Genomic DNA, 15532 nt, shown 5'->3' with positions numbered 1-15532 from the left:
AGGATCTGCAAGGAAGAATGGCAAAGGATCCCCAAATCCAGGGGTGAAAAACTTGTTGCATCATTCCCAAGAAGACTCATGGCTGTACTAGCTCAAAAGCGTGCTTCTACTCAATACTGAGCAAAGGGTCTGAATACTTATGACCAAGTGATATTTCAGTTTTTCTTTTTTAATAAATGTGAAAAAATTACTACATTTCTGTTTTTTCAGTCAAGATGGGGTGCAGAGTGTACATTAATGAGACAAAATGATTTTTTTTGAATTTACCAAATGACTGCAATGAAACAAAGAGTGAAAAATGTAAAGGGGTCTGAATACTTTCCGTACCCACTGTAAATGGTTAGCAGCCATACAAATAGTTTCAACTGTTAAATGCATCAGATTTTCAGCAAAAGAAAATTAAGTGTAAAAACAGCGCAGTATTTTTGTACACTATTGGGAACATGGCTTAAGGACAGAAGTAGTGTGTTAATTCTAAACTTCTCTATTAAAGTACCCTCAGGACTGATTGGAGTATAGCTAGGAGAGTCTCCCTTATAAATAAAACATAACCTTTAATTGAGCTGTCTTAAAATGATTACTCCAGACACAACATGGAAATAAAAGTGATACAAATTACAATAAACACATACATAAAGTGCTAGTACTCAACCAGTGCTCATTAAAAAATGGTTTGTTCTCACCCATATAAAGAATGTTGTTCGCAGCAGGTTCGCATGAAATAGGAGCAATGAGTGGGTATACAGAGGGGTTTTTTCTTTCTTATTCCCTGTCGTGCCTCTGTATTGTTCCTATGACAATAAACTTGGCACACACCAATGCGTAAATGCAGTGAAGAAGAGGGGTTTATTAATGAGGTAGAGTACATACAGTAGTAGACGTTTCGGTCTAATCACTAGACCTTCATCAATGTACCTCACTCTATTAATCAATAAGGTACCCGGGGTCAGTGAATGGACAGGGAGTCCCTGTTGCTGTGAATGGCTCCTAAGGGTTAAAAGGAAGCAGACCGCGAAGTGAAGGTGGGCTGATGTATGCGGACCATGGACGCAGTATCCACTAGGGTTTATTGGGCGTTGCAAAACAGTGTCCATTCAAAGGACTACAAATTGCCCTCATATTAAAGGCTCATGCTGTAACTGTCATTGGTATGACTAGGAAAAAGAGCAAATCCAAGATGACTATGTATATATTGTCCTCTAATTTCAAATTAACATCCAAATCTACTCTTTAGTAAATTGTGAGCCAAAGGAATAAAAAGTTTCATAGCAAGCTCTGGTACAGTCCAAAAGATATATGCATTCACCAAGTTCTCCTGGTACCGCTGTGCCACATGTAGTATCAAATCTATTGCCATAAATGTTTGTGGCCAGCAAGCTATAGAAACTAAAACAAGTTACTTATCCGAGTCACGTAAATTGTTTCATAGTCCACGTCCCTAGGCGTTTCACCCCTTCCTGATATAGGGGCTCATCAGGGGATCATCAATAGAGGCAAAGCCATAGTGGCCTAAAGTGCATGTCATAGGAACGTGGACTATGAAACAATTTACGCGACTCAGATAAGTAGCTTGTTTTAGTTTCTATAGCTTGCTGGCCACAAACATTTATGGCAATAGATTTGATACTACACGTGGCACAGCGGTACCAGCAGAACTTGGTGAATGCATATATCTATTGGACTGTACCAGAGCTTGCTATGAAACTATTTTTATTCCTTTGGCTCACAATATACTAAAGAGTAGATTTGGATGTTAATTTGAAATTAGAGGACAATATATACATAGTCATCTTGGATTTGCTCTTTTTCCTAGTCATGCCAATGACAGTTACATCATGAGCCTTTAATATGAGGGCAATTTGTAGTCCTTTGAATGGACACTGTTTGGCAACTCCCAATAAACCCTAGTGAATACTAGAGGGTTTATTTTCTATCTTAGGAGAGGCTATTCTATATATTTTTATAGCCAAAGGAACTATTTGTGTGCATGGTGGTGGGTCTTGGGTTGGGTAGCTGACAGGGCCTTCAGGGATAGAAGGGACAGCCGTCGCGGAGTGGGGGCGCCGTGTCGAACTTAGGGTGCCAACCTCCACTGTCAGGAAGGTGCAGCGTGTGTAGGACTTTATTAGGGCCACATTAGGTTTGTATACCATTATCTTTAATCTGGCACCTTCCAGATTAGTACCCTTGTGCCAATACCCAATTTCAGTTTGGTTATGGTAATTTATGTATTTGTCTAGTGTTGATCATTTGGTCTTTTTAAATATTTATGAATAAAAAATGCTTTTAGGGTTTTGTTTTTTCTGTGGTTTAGTTTACGTCAATTTACGCAGCCTTTTATCTCCGCATTATATGCTTGAGCTTATTTAAAATCTGGTGCACAATATTGGTGCTGTAAAACGCAGCCGATTTTCCAAACGTCGGGACATACCCCTATAATCGATAGTGTCTGTAAAGCACTGTGGAATTAATGGCACTATATAAGTGAGTAAAATAAATAATCTAATAACATTCTGTGCTACTTCTGTAACAACTGTTTTATAAATTAAAAGGAAAACGTATTAATTAAAAAAAAACTAAATATTTTAATTTAAAGATTTCAGAAATGTCTATATTTGCAAAGTCTTCTTAGCCGGTTCGGACACCCTGGCTTTTGAGGACCAGCCATGAACATTCAGTACTCATGATCTGTGGCAGCAGCGGCTGTTCCTTACCATCCTCAGGTGCATGCTTGTATTCTTTATCTTCTAAAACCTCAAAGTCAAACCCCAGCAGGTCAATGGGTATTGTGTACTTGCGAGCAAAATTTTGCTGTGCTCCAGTCAGGAATGCTTGTGTGAAAAAAAAGCCAGAGAGCCAAAAAACTGGAGGAGTTCCATTTTCATACCAGTCCTGTGTTACATAGAAAAAATATATTCATAATAAAGCCAAGATCCAAATACCATCATCAATATATACTGACATCTATCTGCGAAAGTAAGGCTGCCATCCACTAGCAGTATTTGGTCAGTATTGTACATCAGTATTTGCAAACCAAAACCAGGAGTGGGTGATAAATGCAGAAGTGCTAAATATGTTAATATTATACTTTTCCTCTAAGGCTTATGTGAACACGTTCAGGATTTCTTGCGTTTTTGGTGCGTTTTTTTTTGCGGATTTTTCCGGAGGTTCCCAATGCAATAATATAGTGGGAAATCTGCAAAAAATCCGCAAAATTAATGAACATGCTGCGTTTTTTACCGCGATGCAATTTTTTTTCGTGGAAAAAAACACAATGTGCACAAAAATTGCGGAATGCATTCTAAATGATGGGATGCATAATGTATGCTTTTTTTTCACGTTTTTATAGAGAAAAAACACAGAAAAAAAAACGCAAAAATCTGCTACGTGTGCACCCAACCTAATTGTTCTGCACCTGGTTTTGGCTTACAAATACTGATGTAAAATACTGGCCAAATACTGATAGTGTGACGGCAGCCTAACACATATGATGGTGCTCCAGATAATGATCAAAAGGTGATAGATTAGACAAGAAATAATCAGTAACAATTCACACTGGATTTACATAAGACAAAATAACTGCGGCTTATCTCGGTCAGTATGACACCTTTTCACAGTTCATTTTAAAATTCTCATAATTAGATTCATACGGCAAAATCACAGTTCTCTAAGGGCAGGTGTCCAAGACGTCTTTTCAGACAGGTACACTCCACAATCTGCCTGAAAAAGCACTAAATAAACACTGGAAAGAATGAACATGTGCGCTGCTATATAAAAATGATAATATGTTCAGTCTTTTCAGTTTCTTTTAATTGATTCAGGTGTCAAAAACAAAAAGATAAAATTACTGACCTGCCCATTCTTCTGGAGGCTTTGGTTTCAAAGCCGCTTACTAGTTTATTTAATACTAGATGGCGGCCCGATTCTGACGCATCGGGTATTCTAGAATATGCATGTCCACGTAGTATATTGCACAGCCCACGTAGTACAGTATATTGCCCAGCCACGTAGTATATTGCCTAGCCACGTAGTATATTGCCCAGCCACGTAGTATATTGCCCAGCCACGTAGTATATTGCCCAGCCACGTAGTATATTGCCCAGTCACGTAGTATATTGCCCAGCCACGTAGTATATTGCCCAGTCACGTAGTATATTGCCCAGGCACGTAGTATATTGCACAGCGACGTAGTATACAGCACAGAGCAACATAGTATATTGCCCAGTCACGTAGTATATTGGCCAGTCACGTAGTATATTGCCCAGCTACGTAGTATATTGCCCAGCCACGTATGTAACAGGTCAAAAAGTAAAAGAGAAACATATACTCACCCTCCGAAGGCCCCTTTGCCTGTGTGCGGTGCACGCGGCAGCTTCCGGTCCCAGGGTTGGTATGAGCGCAGGACCTGTGATGACGTCGCGGTCACATGACCGTGACATCATGGCAGGTCCTTCTCGCATAGCATCCTTAGCATCGGAAACTGCCACTTGCACTGCCGAGGACAGGACGCGACGTCGGAGGGTGAGAATAACGTTTTTTATTATTATTATTTGTAACATTAGATCTTTTTACTATTGATGCTGCATACGCAGCATCACTAGTAAAAAGTTGGTCACACAGGGTTAATAGCTGTGTAACCGGAGTGCGTTACACCGCGCTCTGGTAACGCTGGCATTAACCCTGTGTGAGGGCTGACTGGATGACTGGAGGGGAGGAAAGAGCGGCCATATTGCCGCCGGACTGTGGCCGTCGCTGATTGGTTGTGGCAATGGTCGTGGGCGTTTTGCCACGACCAATCAGCGACTTGGATTCCATGACAGACAGAGGCCGCGACCAATGAATATCCATGACAGACAGAAGGACAGACAGAAAGATGGAAGTGACCCTTAGACAATTATATAGTAGACAAGGGTAAAAAAAAGTCCAGTGGCCAAACATGTCGCAAAAAGCAACCAAAAAGACATAAAAAAGATGCTTCATGACAAAAGATGCCGGTGTATCCTGAAACTTCTTCCTAGTGAAAAACTTGCCATGTTCCCACATGTCTAAAAGGAAATGTGTGCACAATCCTTTGTGTACAAAGTCTTTCACTTGCATTGGCCCTATTCTCCTCTTTTTTAACCCCTTCACCCCAAAGCCTGTTTTCACCTAAGTGACAGGGCCAATTTTTACAATTCTGACCACTGTCACTTTATGAGGTCATAACTCTGAAACGCTTCAACGGATCCTGGTGATTCTGACATTGTTTTCTCGTGACATATTGTACTTCATGATAGTGGTAAAACTTCTTCGATACGACTTGCATTTATTTGTGAAAAAAACAAAAATTTGTCGGAAATTATGAAAATTTAGCAATTTTCAAACTCTTAGTTTTTATGCCCTTAAATTAGAGAGTTATATCACATAATATAGTTAATAAACAACATTTCCCACATGTCTGCTTTACATCAGCACAATTTTGGAAACATAATTTTTTTTTGTTAGGACGTTATAAGGGTTAAAAGTTGACCAGCGATTTCTCATTTTTGCAACAAAATTTACAAAACCATTTTTTTACGGACCACCTCACACTTGAAGTGACTTTGAGGGGTCTATATGACAGAAAATGCCCAAAAGTGACACCATTCTAAAAACTGCACCCCTCAAGGTACTCAAAACCACATTCAAAAAGTTTATTAACCCTTCAGGTGCTTCACAGGAATTTTTTGAATGTTTAAAAAAATTGAACATTTAACTTTTTTTTCACAAAATTTTTACTTCAGGTCCAATTTGTTTCATTTTACCAAGGGTAACAGGAGAAATTGGACCACAAAAGACGTTGTACAATTTGTCCTGAGTACGCTGATACCCCATATGTGGGGGTAAACCACTGTTTGGGCACATGGCAGAGCTCGGAAGGGAAGGAGCGCCATTTGACTTTTCAATGCGAGATTTGCTGGAATTGAGATCGGAGCCCATGTCACGATTGGAGAGCCCCTGATGTGCCTAAACACTGGAAACCCCCACAAGTGACACCATTTTGGAAAGTAGACCCCCTAAGGAACTAATCTAGATGTGTGGTGAGCACTTTGAACCTCCAAGTGCTTCACAGAAGTTTATAATGTAGAGCCGTAAAAAAAAAATTATATTTAATTTTCACAAAAAATGATCTTTTTGCCCCAAATTTTTTATTTTCCCAAGGGTAAAAGGATAAATTGGACCCCAAAAGTTGTTTTGCAATTTGTCCTGAGTACGTCGATACTTCATATATAGGGATAAACCACTGTTTGAGCGCATGGCAGAGCTCGGAAGGGAAGGAGCGCCATTTGACTTTTCAATGCAAAATTGGCTGGAATTGAGATCGGACGCCATGTCGCATTTGGAGAGCCCCTGACGTGCCTTAACAGTGGAAACCCCCCACAAGTGACCCCATTTTGGAAAGAAGACCCCCTAAGGAACTTATCTAGATGTGTGGTGAACACTTTTAACCCCCAATTGTTTCACTAAAGTTTAGAATGTAGCATTGTGAAAATTAAAAAAATCATTTTTTCTTTCCACAAAATGATGTTTTAGCCCGCAATTTTTTTTTCTCCCAAGGGTAACAGGAGATAGTGGACCACAAATGTTATTGTCCAATTTGTCCTGAGTACGCTGATACCCCACATGTGGGGGGGAACCACCGTTTGAGTGCATGGCAGAGCTCGGAAGGGAAGGAGCACCGTTTGAAATGCAGACTTAGATGGAATGGACTGCAGGTGTCATGTTGCATTTGCAGAGCCCCTGATGTACCTAAACAGTAGAAACTGCCCACAAGTGACCCCATATTGGAAACTAGACCCCCCAAGGAACTTATCTAGATGTGTTGTGAGAGCTTTGAACCAACAAGTGTTTCACTACAGTTTATAACGCAGAGCCGTGAAAATAAAAAATATATTTTTTTCCACGAAAATGATATTTTATCCCCTATGCTTTCATTTTCCCAAGGGTAACAGGACAAATTGGACCCCAAAAGTTGTTGTCCAACTTGTCCTGAGAACGCTGATACCCCATATGTTGGGGGGAACCACTGTTTGGGTGCACGGCAGAGCTCGGAAGGGAAGGAGCGCCATTTGAAATGCAGACTTAGATGGATTGGTCTGCAGGCGTCATGTTGCATTTGCAGAGCCCCTGATGTACCTAAACAGTAGAAACCCCCCACAAGTGACCCCATATTGGAAACTAGACCCCCCAAGGAACTTATCTAGATGTGTTGTTAGAGCTTTGAACCAACAAGTGTTTCACTACAGTTTATAACGCAGAGCGGTGAAAATAAATTTATTTTTTTTTCCACGAAAATGATATTTTATCCCCTATGCTTTTATTTTCCCAAGGGTAACAGGACAAATTGGACCCCAAAAGTTGTTGTCCAACTTGTCCTGAGAACGCTGATACCCCATATGTTGGGGGGAACCACTGTTTGGGCACACAGGAAAACTCGGAAGGGAAGGATCCCTGTTTTACTTTTTCAAAGCAGAATTGGCTGGAATTGAGATCGGACGCCATGTCGCGTTTGGAGAGCCCCTGATGTGCCTAAACAGTGGAAACCCCCAATTATAACTGAAACCCTAACCCCAACCCTAAACCTAACCCTAGCCCTAACCCTAACCCTAACCCTAGCCCTAACCCTAGCCCTAATGGGAAAATGGAAATAAATACATTTTTTTACATTTTATTATTTTTCCCTAACTAAGGGGGTGATGAAGGGGGGTTTGATTTACTTTTATAGCGTTTTTTTTGGCGGATTTTTATGATTGGCAGCTGTCACACACTAAAAGACGCTTTTTATTGCAAAAAATAGTTTTTGCATCACCACATTTTGAGAGCTATAATTTATCCATATTTTGGCCCACAGAGTCATATGAGGTCTTGTTTTTTGTGGGACGAGTTGATGTTTTTATTGGTAATATTTTCGGGCAGATGACATTTTTTGATCGCTTTTTATTCCGATTTTTGGGAGGCGGAATGAACAAAAACCAGCAATTCCTGAATTTCTTTTAGGGGGGGCGTTTATACCGTTCCACGTGTGGTAAAATGGATAAAGCAGTTTTATTCTTCGGGTCAGTACGATTACAGCGATACCTCATTTATGTAATTTTTTTATGTTTTGGCGCTTTTACACAATAAAAACTATTTTATATAAAAAAATAATTGTTTTTGCATCGCATTATTCTGAGAGCTATAACTTTTTTATTTTTCTGCTGATGATGCTGTATGGCGGCTTTTTTTTTGCGGGACAAGATGACGTTTTCAGCGGTACCATGGTTATTTATATCCGTCGTTTTGATCGCGTGTTATTCTACTTTTTGTTCGCCTGTATGATAATAAAGCGTTGTTTTTTGCCTTGTTTTTTTTTTTTTTTTTTTTTTGCGGTGTTCACTGAAGGGGTTAACTAGTGTGATAGTTTTATAGAGCGGGTCGTTACGGACGCGGCGATACCAAATATGTGTACATTGTTTTTTGGTTTTTTTTACATAAATAAATGTATTTATTGGGAAATGTTTTTTTTTTTTTAATTTGGGGATTTTTTTACATTTTTTTTTTACACATTCTATTCTTTTTTTTTTACTTTCTAACATTGTCCCAGGGTGGGACATCTCTGTATTAGATCAGATCGTTGATCTGACACTGTGCATAGCACACTGTCAGATCAACGATCTGACAGGCAGCTTAGCTGGCTTTCCAGCGCCTGCTCTTAGCAGGCGCCGGCTAGCCAGGTCACTTCATGACCCGGAAGGAGTCCGGCGGCCATCTTGGATCCGGGGACTCCTTCCGGGTCACCGGAGCAACGCGATCTCATTGCGTTGCTCCGGTGGGAGAGCGCAGGGAGCCCCCGTCCCTGCGCGATCCCCCTCTATGCCGCTGTCACTACTGACAGCGGCATCAGAGGGGTTAAATGCCCGCGATCGGCGATAGCGCCGATCGTGGGCATTGCTGCGGGGTGTCAGCTGTCATATACAGCTGACACCCGCACCCGATCACCGCGGCGCTCAGCGCGAGACCGCGGTGATCGGTGCGCCGTACTAGTACTGCTGCTGGCACTTATGCAGTGACGGCAGCGCAGTACTAGTACGGCGGCTGGCGCGAAGGGGTTAACCTATGGTCTGTGCCAGTGGTGAAGTACTAGTTTACCGGCCCCTCAAGAAAAGCACCATAGGGGATATGCAACTCTAAGCATATTTGTCAGCTCAGGCACAGTGGCTTGCGAAAGTATTTACCCTCCTTGGCAATTTTCATGTTTTGCTGCCTCACAACCTGGAATTTCACTGTTTTTTTTTTTAGGGTTTTGTCACTTCATGTAATGAACATTTGGTTTTCTTTTTACTGTGAAGTAAACAATAGAACAAACTAATTGAAAACTTCAGTGTGCATAACTATTCACTCTCCTAAAGTCAGTACTTTGCAGAGCATCCTTTTACAGAAATTACACGTGCAAGTTGCTTTGGATAAGTCTCTATGAGGTTTCCACATTTTGCCACTGGGATTTTTGTCCATTCCTCAAGGCAAAACTGCTCCAGCTCCTTCAAGTTAGATGGTTTCCTCTGGTGAACAGCAATCTTCAAATCTGACCACAGATTCTCAATTTTATTAATGTCTGGGCATTGACTAGGCCACTCCAAAACATTTACATGTTTCCCCTTAAACCACTCGAGTGTTGCTTTAGCAGTATGCTTTAGGTCATTGTCTTTTTGGAAGGTGAACCTCCATCCCAGTTTCAAATCTCTGACAAACCGGTTTTGCTCAAGACTTAGACTCAGAACATTTTCCCTGTCACTGCTGCTGTGAAAAATCCCCACAGTATGATGCTGCCACCACCATGTTTCACTGTGGGGATGGTGTTCTTGGGGTTATGGGCTATGTTGGTTTGTCCCCAGACATAGCGTTTACTTTGGTGGCTAACAGTTCAATTTTTGTTTCGTCTGACCACAGCACCTTCCTCCATTAATTTGGGAGTCTCCCATATGTCTTTTGGCAAACTCAAAACGAGCCTTACAATTTTTGTGTGTAAGTAAAGATTTTTCTTTGCCCACTCATTCATAAAAGCCACCTCTATGTAGTGTATGGTCATATGAACAGATATTCCAGTCTCTGCTTGGGAAGTCTGCAGCTCCTTCAGGGTTACCTTTGGCCTCTACACTGCCTCTCTGATTAATGCCCTCCTTGCCCTGGAGAGGGCTGAGAGTTTTGGTGGGCGGTCTTTTCTTGGCAGATTTGTTGTGGTACCACGTTATTTCCATTTGATGATAATGGATTTGATGGTGCTCTGGGGGATCATCAGAGATTGGGTTACTTTTTATAACCCAACCCTGACTTCTATTTCTCAACAACTTTGTCCCTGACTTGTTTTGAGATCTCCTTGGTCTTCATGATGTTGTTTAGTTAGTGGTGCCTCTTGCTTAATGGTGTTGCGACCTTTCACAAAAAGTGTTTATGTACTGGCCAACCATGTGACACTTAGATTTCACACAGGTGGACTTCCTTTCACTAACCATGTGACTTATGAATGTAATTACTTGATTAGAAATTTTTAGCGGCTTCATTGCAAAAAGGGTGAATGCATATGCACATGACATTTTTTAGTTATTTAAGCCCAATAAGTTAATTTATGCCTACATTTGTTAGGTGTCGAGTTCCCGCCTCTGCACAGGGGGAATCTCAAACCATCTCTGCTCCAGCCGCAGTGGAGTCTGCTCAGCGGAGACGTTGTTCCCAGCATCTTGCTCAGTCTCACTCTGTGCATAGGATTACTGCTGCTTTGCCTGCTTCTGCCATTGAAGCCAGTGCTGGGCAGCGGCGAGCAGACGCTTTTGGGATCTAAGTCCTGCTTTTTCCCTTCTGAGCATGCCCAGGGTGAGATCTCCCATTGGAGATCGAGGGTCACATGCTCAGATGCTGCAGTGGTTCCCATTGGTCCTTTATTGGATGGTCCTGAACGTGCTGCAGCTATATAAGCAGCTTATATTGACCGCACGGCCATGTGCTAGTGTACATTTGTAATCGTGTGTGTGTTGTGAGTGAAAGTCATTCATTAAAATCCCCTCCTTATTGGATGACTGTTCGCAGAAGGTGGGTGATTGCTATCTAGCGCCCGACTTAGCTACCAGCACGTTACACACCATACAGCGTCTAGTTGCTGTGTCCACCAGTGCGGCGCCGTGCGCTTTCACATCGCTTTCCTGACCCAAGCCTGGGTGGTTAGTGGCGTCCGCCAGTGCGGCACCGCATGCACTCTCGTGCATCCTTTATTATTATTTTGGTTACGCTGACACCCCATTAGCGGTGTCGAGCACAAGTAGTCTAGTCGGACTCGGATCCCAAGTCTTGGAATTGAGCTTGGTGACTCCTTGCTTGCGCTCTTGTGTGCGGTACCACGGCCCTGTGACTTAACAGGGTTCGCTTCCTTCACACAGGGTGAAGTTAACCCGTGTGTGTATTCACATTGTACCGCCATATAGTCCATCATTACTTGGCAGCAGGTTCCATCTCTGCACGGTGGACCCCGGGCTGTGAACGCACCTTAAACTATCTTATTATTTGGTGCGTTCCGCTAGCTCTAACAACATTTTTCTCACTTCACATCACCAACTTAAACTATATAGTGCTAATGCATCACACACTAATCGGTTGACAAAAATATTTAAACACAGGTTGTGGTGTAATAAAATAGGTAAAAAGACAAGGGGGTGAATACTTTTGCAAGCCACCTTTCAGAACAACCTGTCAAGTACACAAGGAATAACACTACGTCTGGATGCTATACTTCTCATATTTATCACCAGCTTTCACCTTTGCGTCCTCTGTCTCTCCTTTCCTATTGTCTCTGAGCTAGTGAATCTATTTTACCTTCCTGTTTTCTTTCTCTATGTAGCAGCAACATCAACAGGAAATTATTCACAGTGGTACATCTGGAGGGAGAAGGTAACGCATTTGCCCTGGACGCAGCCAGCAATGGGGCAATCTGAGCTGTATTCCTGGCCGCTGCATTTTACCACTCCAGGAGCGAGATTTGGCTTCTAATAATTTTGCACAATTTAGTAGACAGATTGACATTAATACATTAAAAAGATTAGGGCCTATTGTTTATTCTTCTGTTACCGAATTAGCAACAGTGACCCATATCTATTTATATAATTGCTTTGTAAATGTTTTCATTTCTTGTTCTGTCCACATGTCACTGTATCCCAGAATTCCAAGCGGAGGAACTTCACCGACCGCCATATTGGGACACCCAAGTGATGGGTGTCTCAATATGGACACTGCTGCTGGTACCAACTTGTTGCTCGGTACCACCAGCAGAACAACATCGCACCACACACACACACTCAGACACACACACTCATGCAGCCTCTTGTGCGGTACCACCAGCGGAACACTGTCACGAACAAGCCGCTGTCAGGATCAGCCAAATGATTCACTGATTGCCACTATCTTTGAACAGGAGGAGTGCATGCGCAGTTTTAATGTTGCTGCTATCTGTCTGTCTGTCTGATTAAGGCTAGTTTCACATTTGCGATTGAGTCTGCAGCGTCTTGTCTGCAACCGCTACCGCATGCAAAAACGCATGCTAACGCAGCGATTTTTATCCGCATCCGCTTACGGATGCCGGCAAAAAATACGCTGCGTTTGCATGCGTTTTTTGCCTGCGTTTGCGCTTTTTACGCATATGCGTTCGATATTTCCAGGAGGGCGTGTCTCAATGGGCATGTCTAAATCAGTTCCTGGACATGCCCAGTCTGAAGTGCGCAAGCGCAGCGAACGCATGTGTATGCAAATACATGCGAACGCATGCATTTCCAGAGGCAGTAATGCGTTTTTTTTAACGCACTCATCCACATGCGCATGCCTGCACATATTTTACTAGAATTTGCCACCTCAAAAATTGCAATATGGTGCATTAGCCGCGCCCCGCCGCATACCGCGAAAAGACGCTTGTATAAGCAAACGGAGACGAACGCATGCAAACGCATGAACCTGCGTCCACAATGTAAAAGATATGAAATCAAGACACATGCAGATGTATGCATCAGAAACGCTGCAGACACAACTGCAAATGTGAAACTGGCCTTACTGGGCCTGCGCAAATTACGTGCCGGTGAAGTGAATCATTTGGCTGATCCCGGCGACAGATGCACGACGTGTCTGCAGGCAGAGGATGCCGGTCACATTAAAGAGGTTATCCACAAACTAAAGTTCATTTTCAAAATTGACTGTGACCATGTATGGAGCATATCACATCTCCTGGGCAGGGGAGGAAGCAAAAGACAATACTGACATGTTGTGAGAGGCAATTCAGTATCACAATGGACATGGAGGTCAGAGCACATACAGTGATCTGACAATAACCCAAAATAATAGAACGAGCTCTGAGACGTGGGAACTCTGCAGACCGCAATCCCTGATCCTCTCCAAACACAACTAGAGGCAGCCGTGGATTGCGCCTAACGCTACCTATGCAACTCGGCACAGCCTGAGAAACTAACTAGCCTGAAGATAGAAAAAATAAGCCTACCTTGCCTCAGAGAAATACCCCAAAGGAAAAGGCAGCCCCCCACATATAATGACTGTGAGTAAGATGAAAAGACAAACGTAGGGATGAAATAGATTCAGCAAAGTGAGGCCCGATATTCTAGACAGAACGAGGATAGGAAAGATAACTTTGCGGTCTACACAAAACCCTAAAGAAAACCACGCAAAGGGGCAAAAAGACCCTCCGTACCGAACTAACGGCACGGAGGTACACCCTTTGCGTCCCAGAGCTTCCAGCAAAACAAATAGACAAGCTGGACAGAAAAAATAGCAACAAATAGCAAAGAAGCACTTAGCTATGCAGAGCAGCAGGCCACAGGAATGATCCAGAGAAACACAAGTCCAACACTGGAACATTGACAGGAAGCATGAACCAAAGCATTAGGTGGGGTTAAGTAGAGAAGCACCTAACGACCTCACCAGATCACCTGAGGGAGGAAACTCAGAAGCAGCAGTACCAGTTTCCTCCACAAACGGAAGCTCCCAGAGAGAATCAGCCGAAGTACCACTTGTGACCACAGGAGGGAGCTCTGCCACAGAATTCACAACACTGACATTACAGCAGGGAATCACAGTGGATTCATTTTGTGAGGTAAAATATTTCACTGACTGTTTTTAAAAAATATTTTACATCACAAAATGTATCCTCTGCGATCTCCTGCTGTAATGTCAGTATTGACTTTTGCTTCCTCCCCTGCCCAGGAGCTGTGGTATGTTCGGTACACGGTCAGACACAGACAATTTTTAAAATTAACTTTTGTTAGTGGGAAAACCCCTTTAAAAAGCAAATATCAACGCCAACATGGCTCCTCATAAAAAGTACGTCAATGACAATGAAAGGAAAGCAGCAAAGGCACAACCTCGAAGACAACAAAGGGCAAATGAGACTATTGAAGAGCAACAGCATCGCTGGGACAAAAACAATGCATATAATCGTAGGCGTCAAGCACATGAGTCGCCTGATGCAAAAGTCATTAGATTATTACAGGATGCCATTAGGCAACAACAGCGCCGCATGCCTGCCCCCATCGTGACATTGCCACCCTCCCAATGTGATAGCATCGGGATTCCATCTCCACTTCTGTTTTTTTTTTATCACTGAGTCAATTACCTCCCCATTTAAGCACTTTTTCCAAGCATCCTCTTTTTATAAACCAACCTTTTATTTGGCTTAGTATCACATGGTTTGAAAAAAAATAAAGATTTATGATATCTAGTGATTCATCTGAGTCCAGACAAGAACTTTCTTGCTTGATGCCACTTTTGATATAACCCAGTGCTGAAGTACAGGCCTGTCATTATAGCATCTTCAAATTTTAGAAATAATAGTCTCTCTTTGTACTGTGTTCCTTTCGGACAAGGGTGTGGATACCATTTGAAATGGATTTGTCCAATTTAACCCCTTAGTGACAGCCAATTTGGTACTTAATGACCAAGCCAATTTTTACAATTCTGACCACTGTCACTTTATGAAGTTACAGCTCTGGAACACTTTAACATATCCTACTGATTCTGAGAATACTTTTCGTGACATATTGTACTTCATGTTTGTTAGGGCTAGCGGAACGCACCAAGTAAGGCCGGAGTCACACTACAGCGAGATACGGCCGAGTCTCGCAGGTTAAAACCAAGCTCTGGCACCGGCACTCCGGAGCAGAGCGTGCGGCCCCATGTATTGCCATGCGGCTGCACGCTCCGGAGTGCCAGTGCCAGAGCTTGGTTTTAACCTGCGAGACTCGGCCGTATCTCGCTGTGTGTGATCCCGGCCTAATAGGGTGATAGATATGAGGTGTGTTCACAGCCTTGGGTCCACCATGCAGAGATACCTGCTGTAAGTAATGGCGGATGAACACTGAGCTCACACGTGGGTTAAACTTCACCCCGTGTGAAATGAAAGTGAGCTCTGTTGCCTCACAGAGTCGCGCTGTACACAGGGACTAAAACCCTAACTAAAGTTGTGCTTGCTCTGGAACTCTTCTGTGCTAACCGC

The 15532-nt window shown here is 42.7% G+C and overlaps 1 protein-coding gene across 2 annotated transcripts in view; it reads right to left on the bottom strand.

The window, feature by feature from the left end:
- The window catches only part of DNAH7 (dynein axonemal heavy chain 7), a 560306-nt gene that overhangs the window by 19006 nt on the left and 525768 nt on the right, over positions 1-15532 (bottom strand). For both annotated transcript variants that reach the window (XM_069733889.1, XM_069733890.1), the window contains one exon: positions 2715-2892. In XM_069733889.1, coding sequence (XP_069589990.1) covers positions 2715-2892 — 178 coding nt within the window. The remainder of the gene's footprint in view (positions 1-2714; positions 2893-15532) is intronic.

This window comes from Ranitomeya imitator, chromosome 7 (genome assembly GCF_032444005.1).
Source record: "Ranitomeya imitator isolate aRanImi1 chromosome 7, aRanImi1.pri, whole genome shotgun sequence".
NCBI classification, from domain to species: Eukaryota; Metazoa; Chordata; class Amphibia; order Anura; family Dendrobatidae; genus Ranitomeya; species Ranitomeya imitator.
Note: the sequence above shows the minus strand (reverse complement) of the source record. Positions and strands in the feature narration are given on the sequence as shown.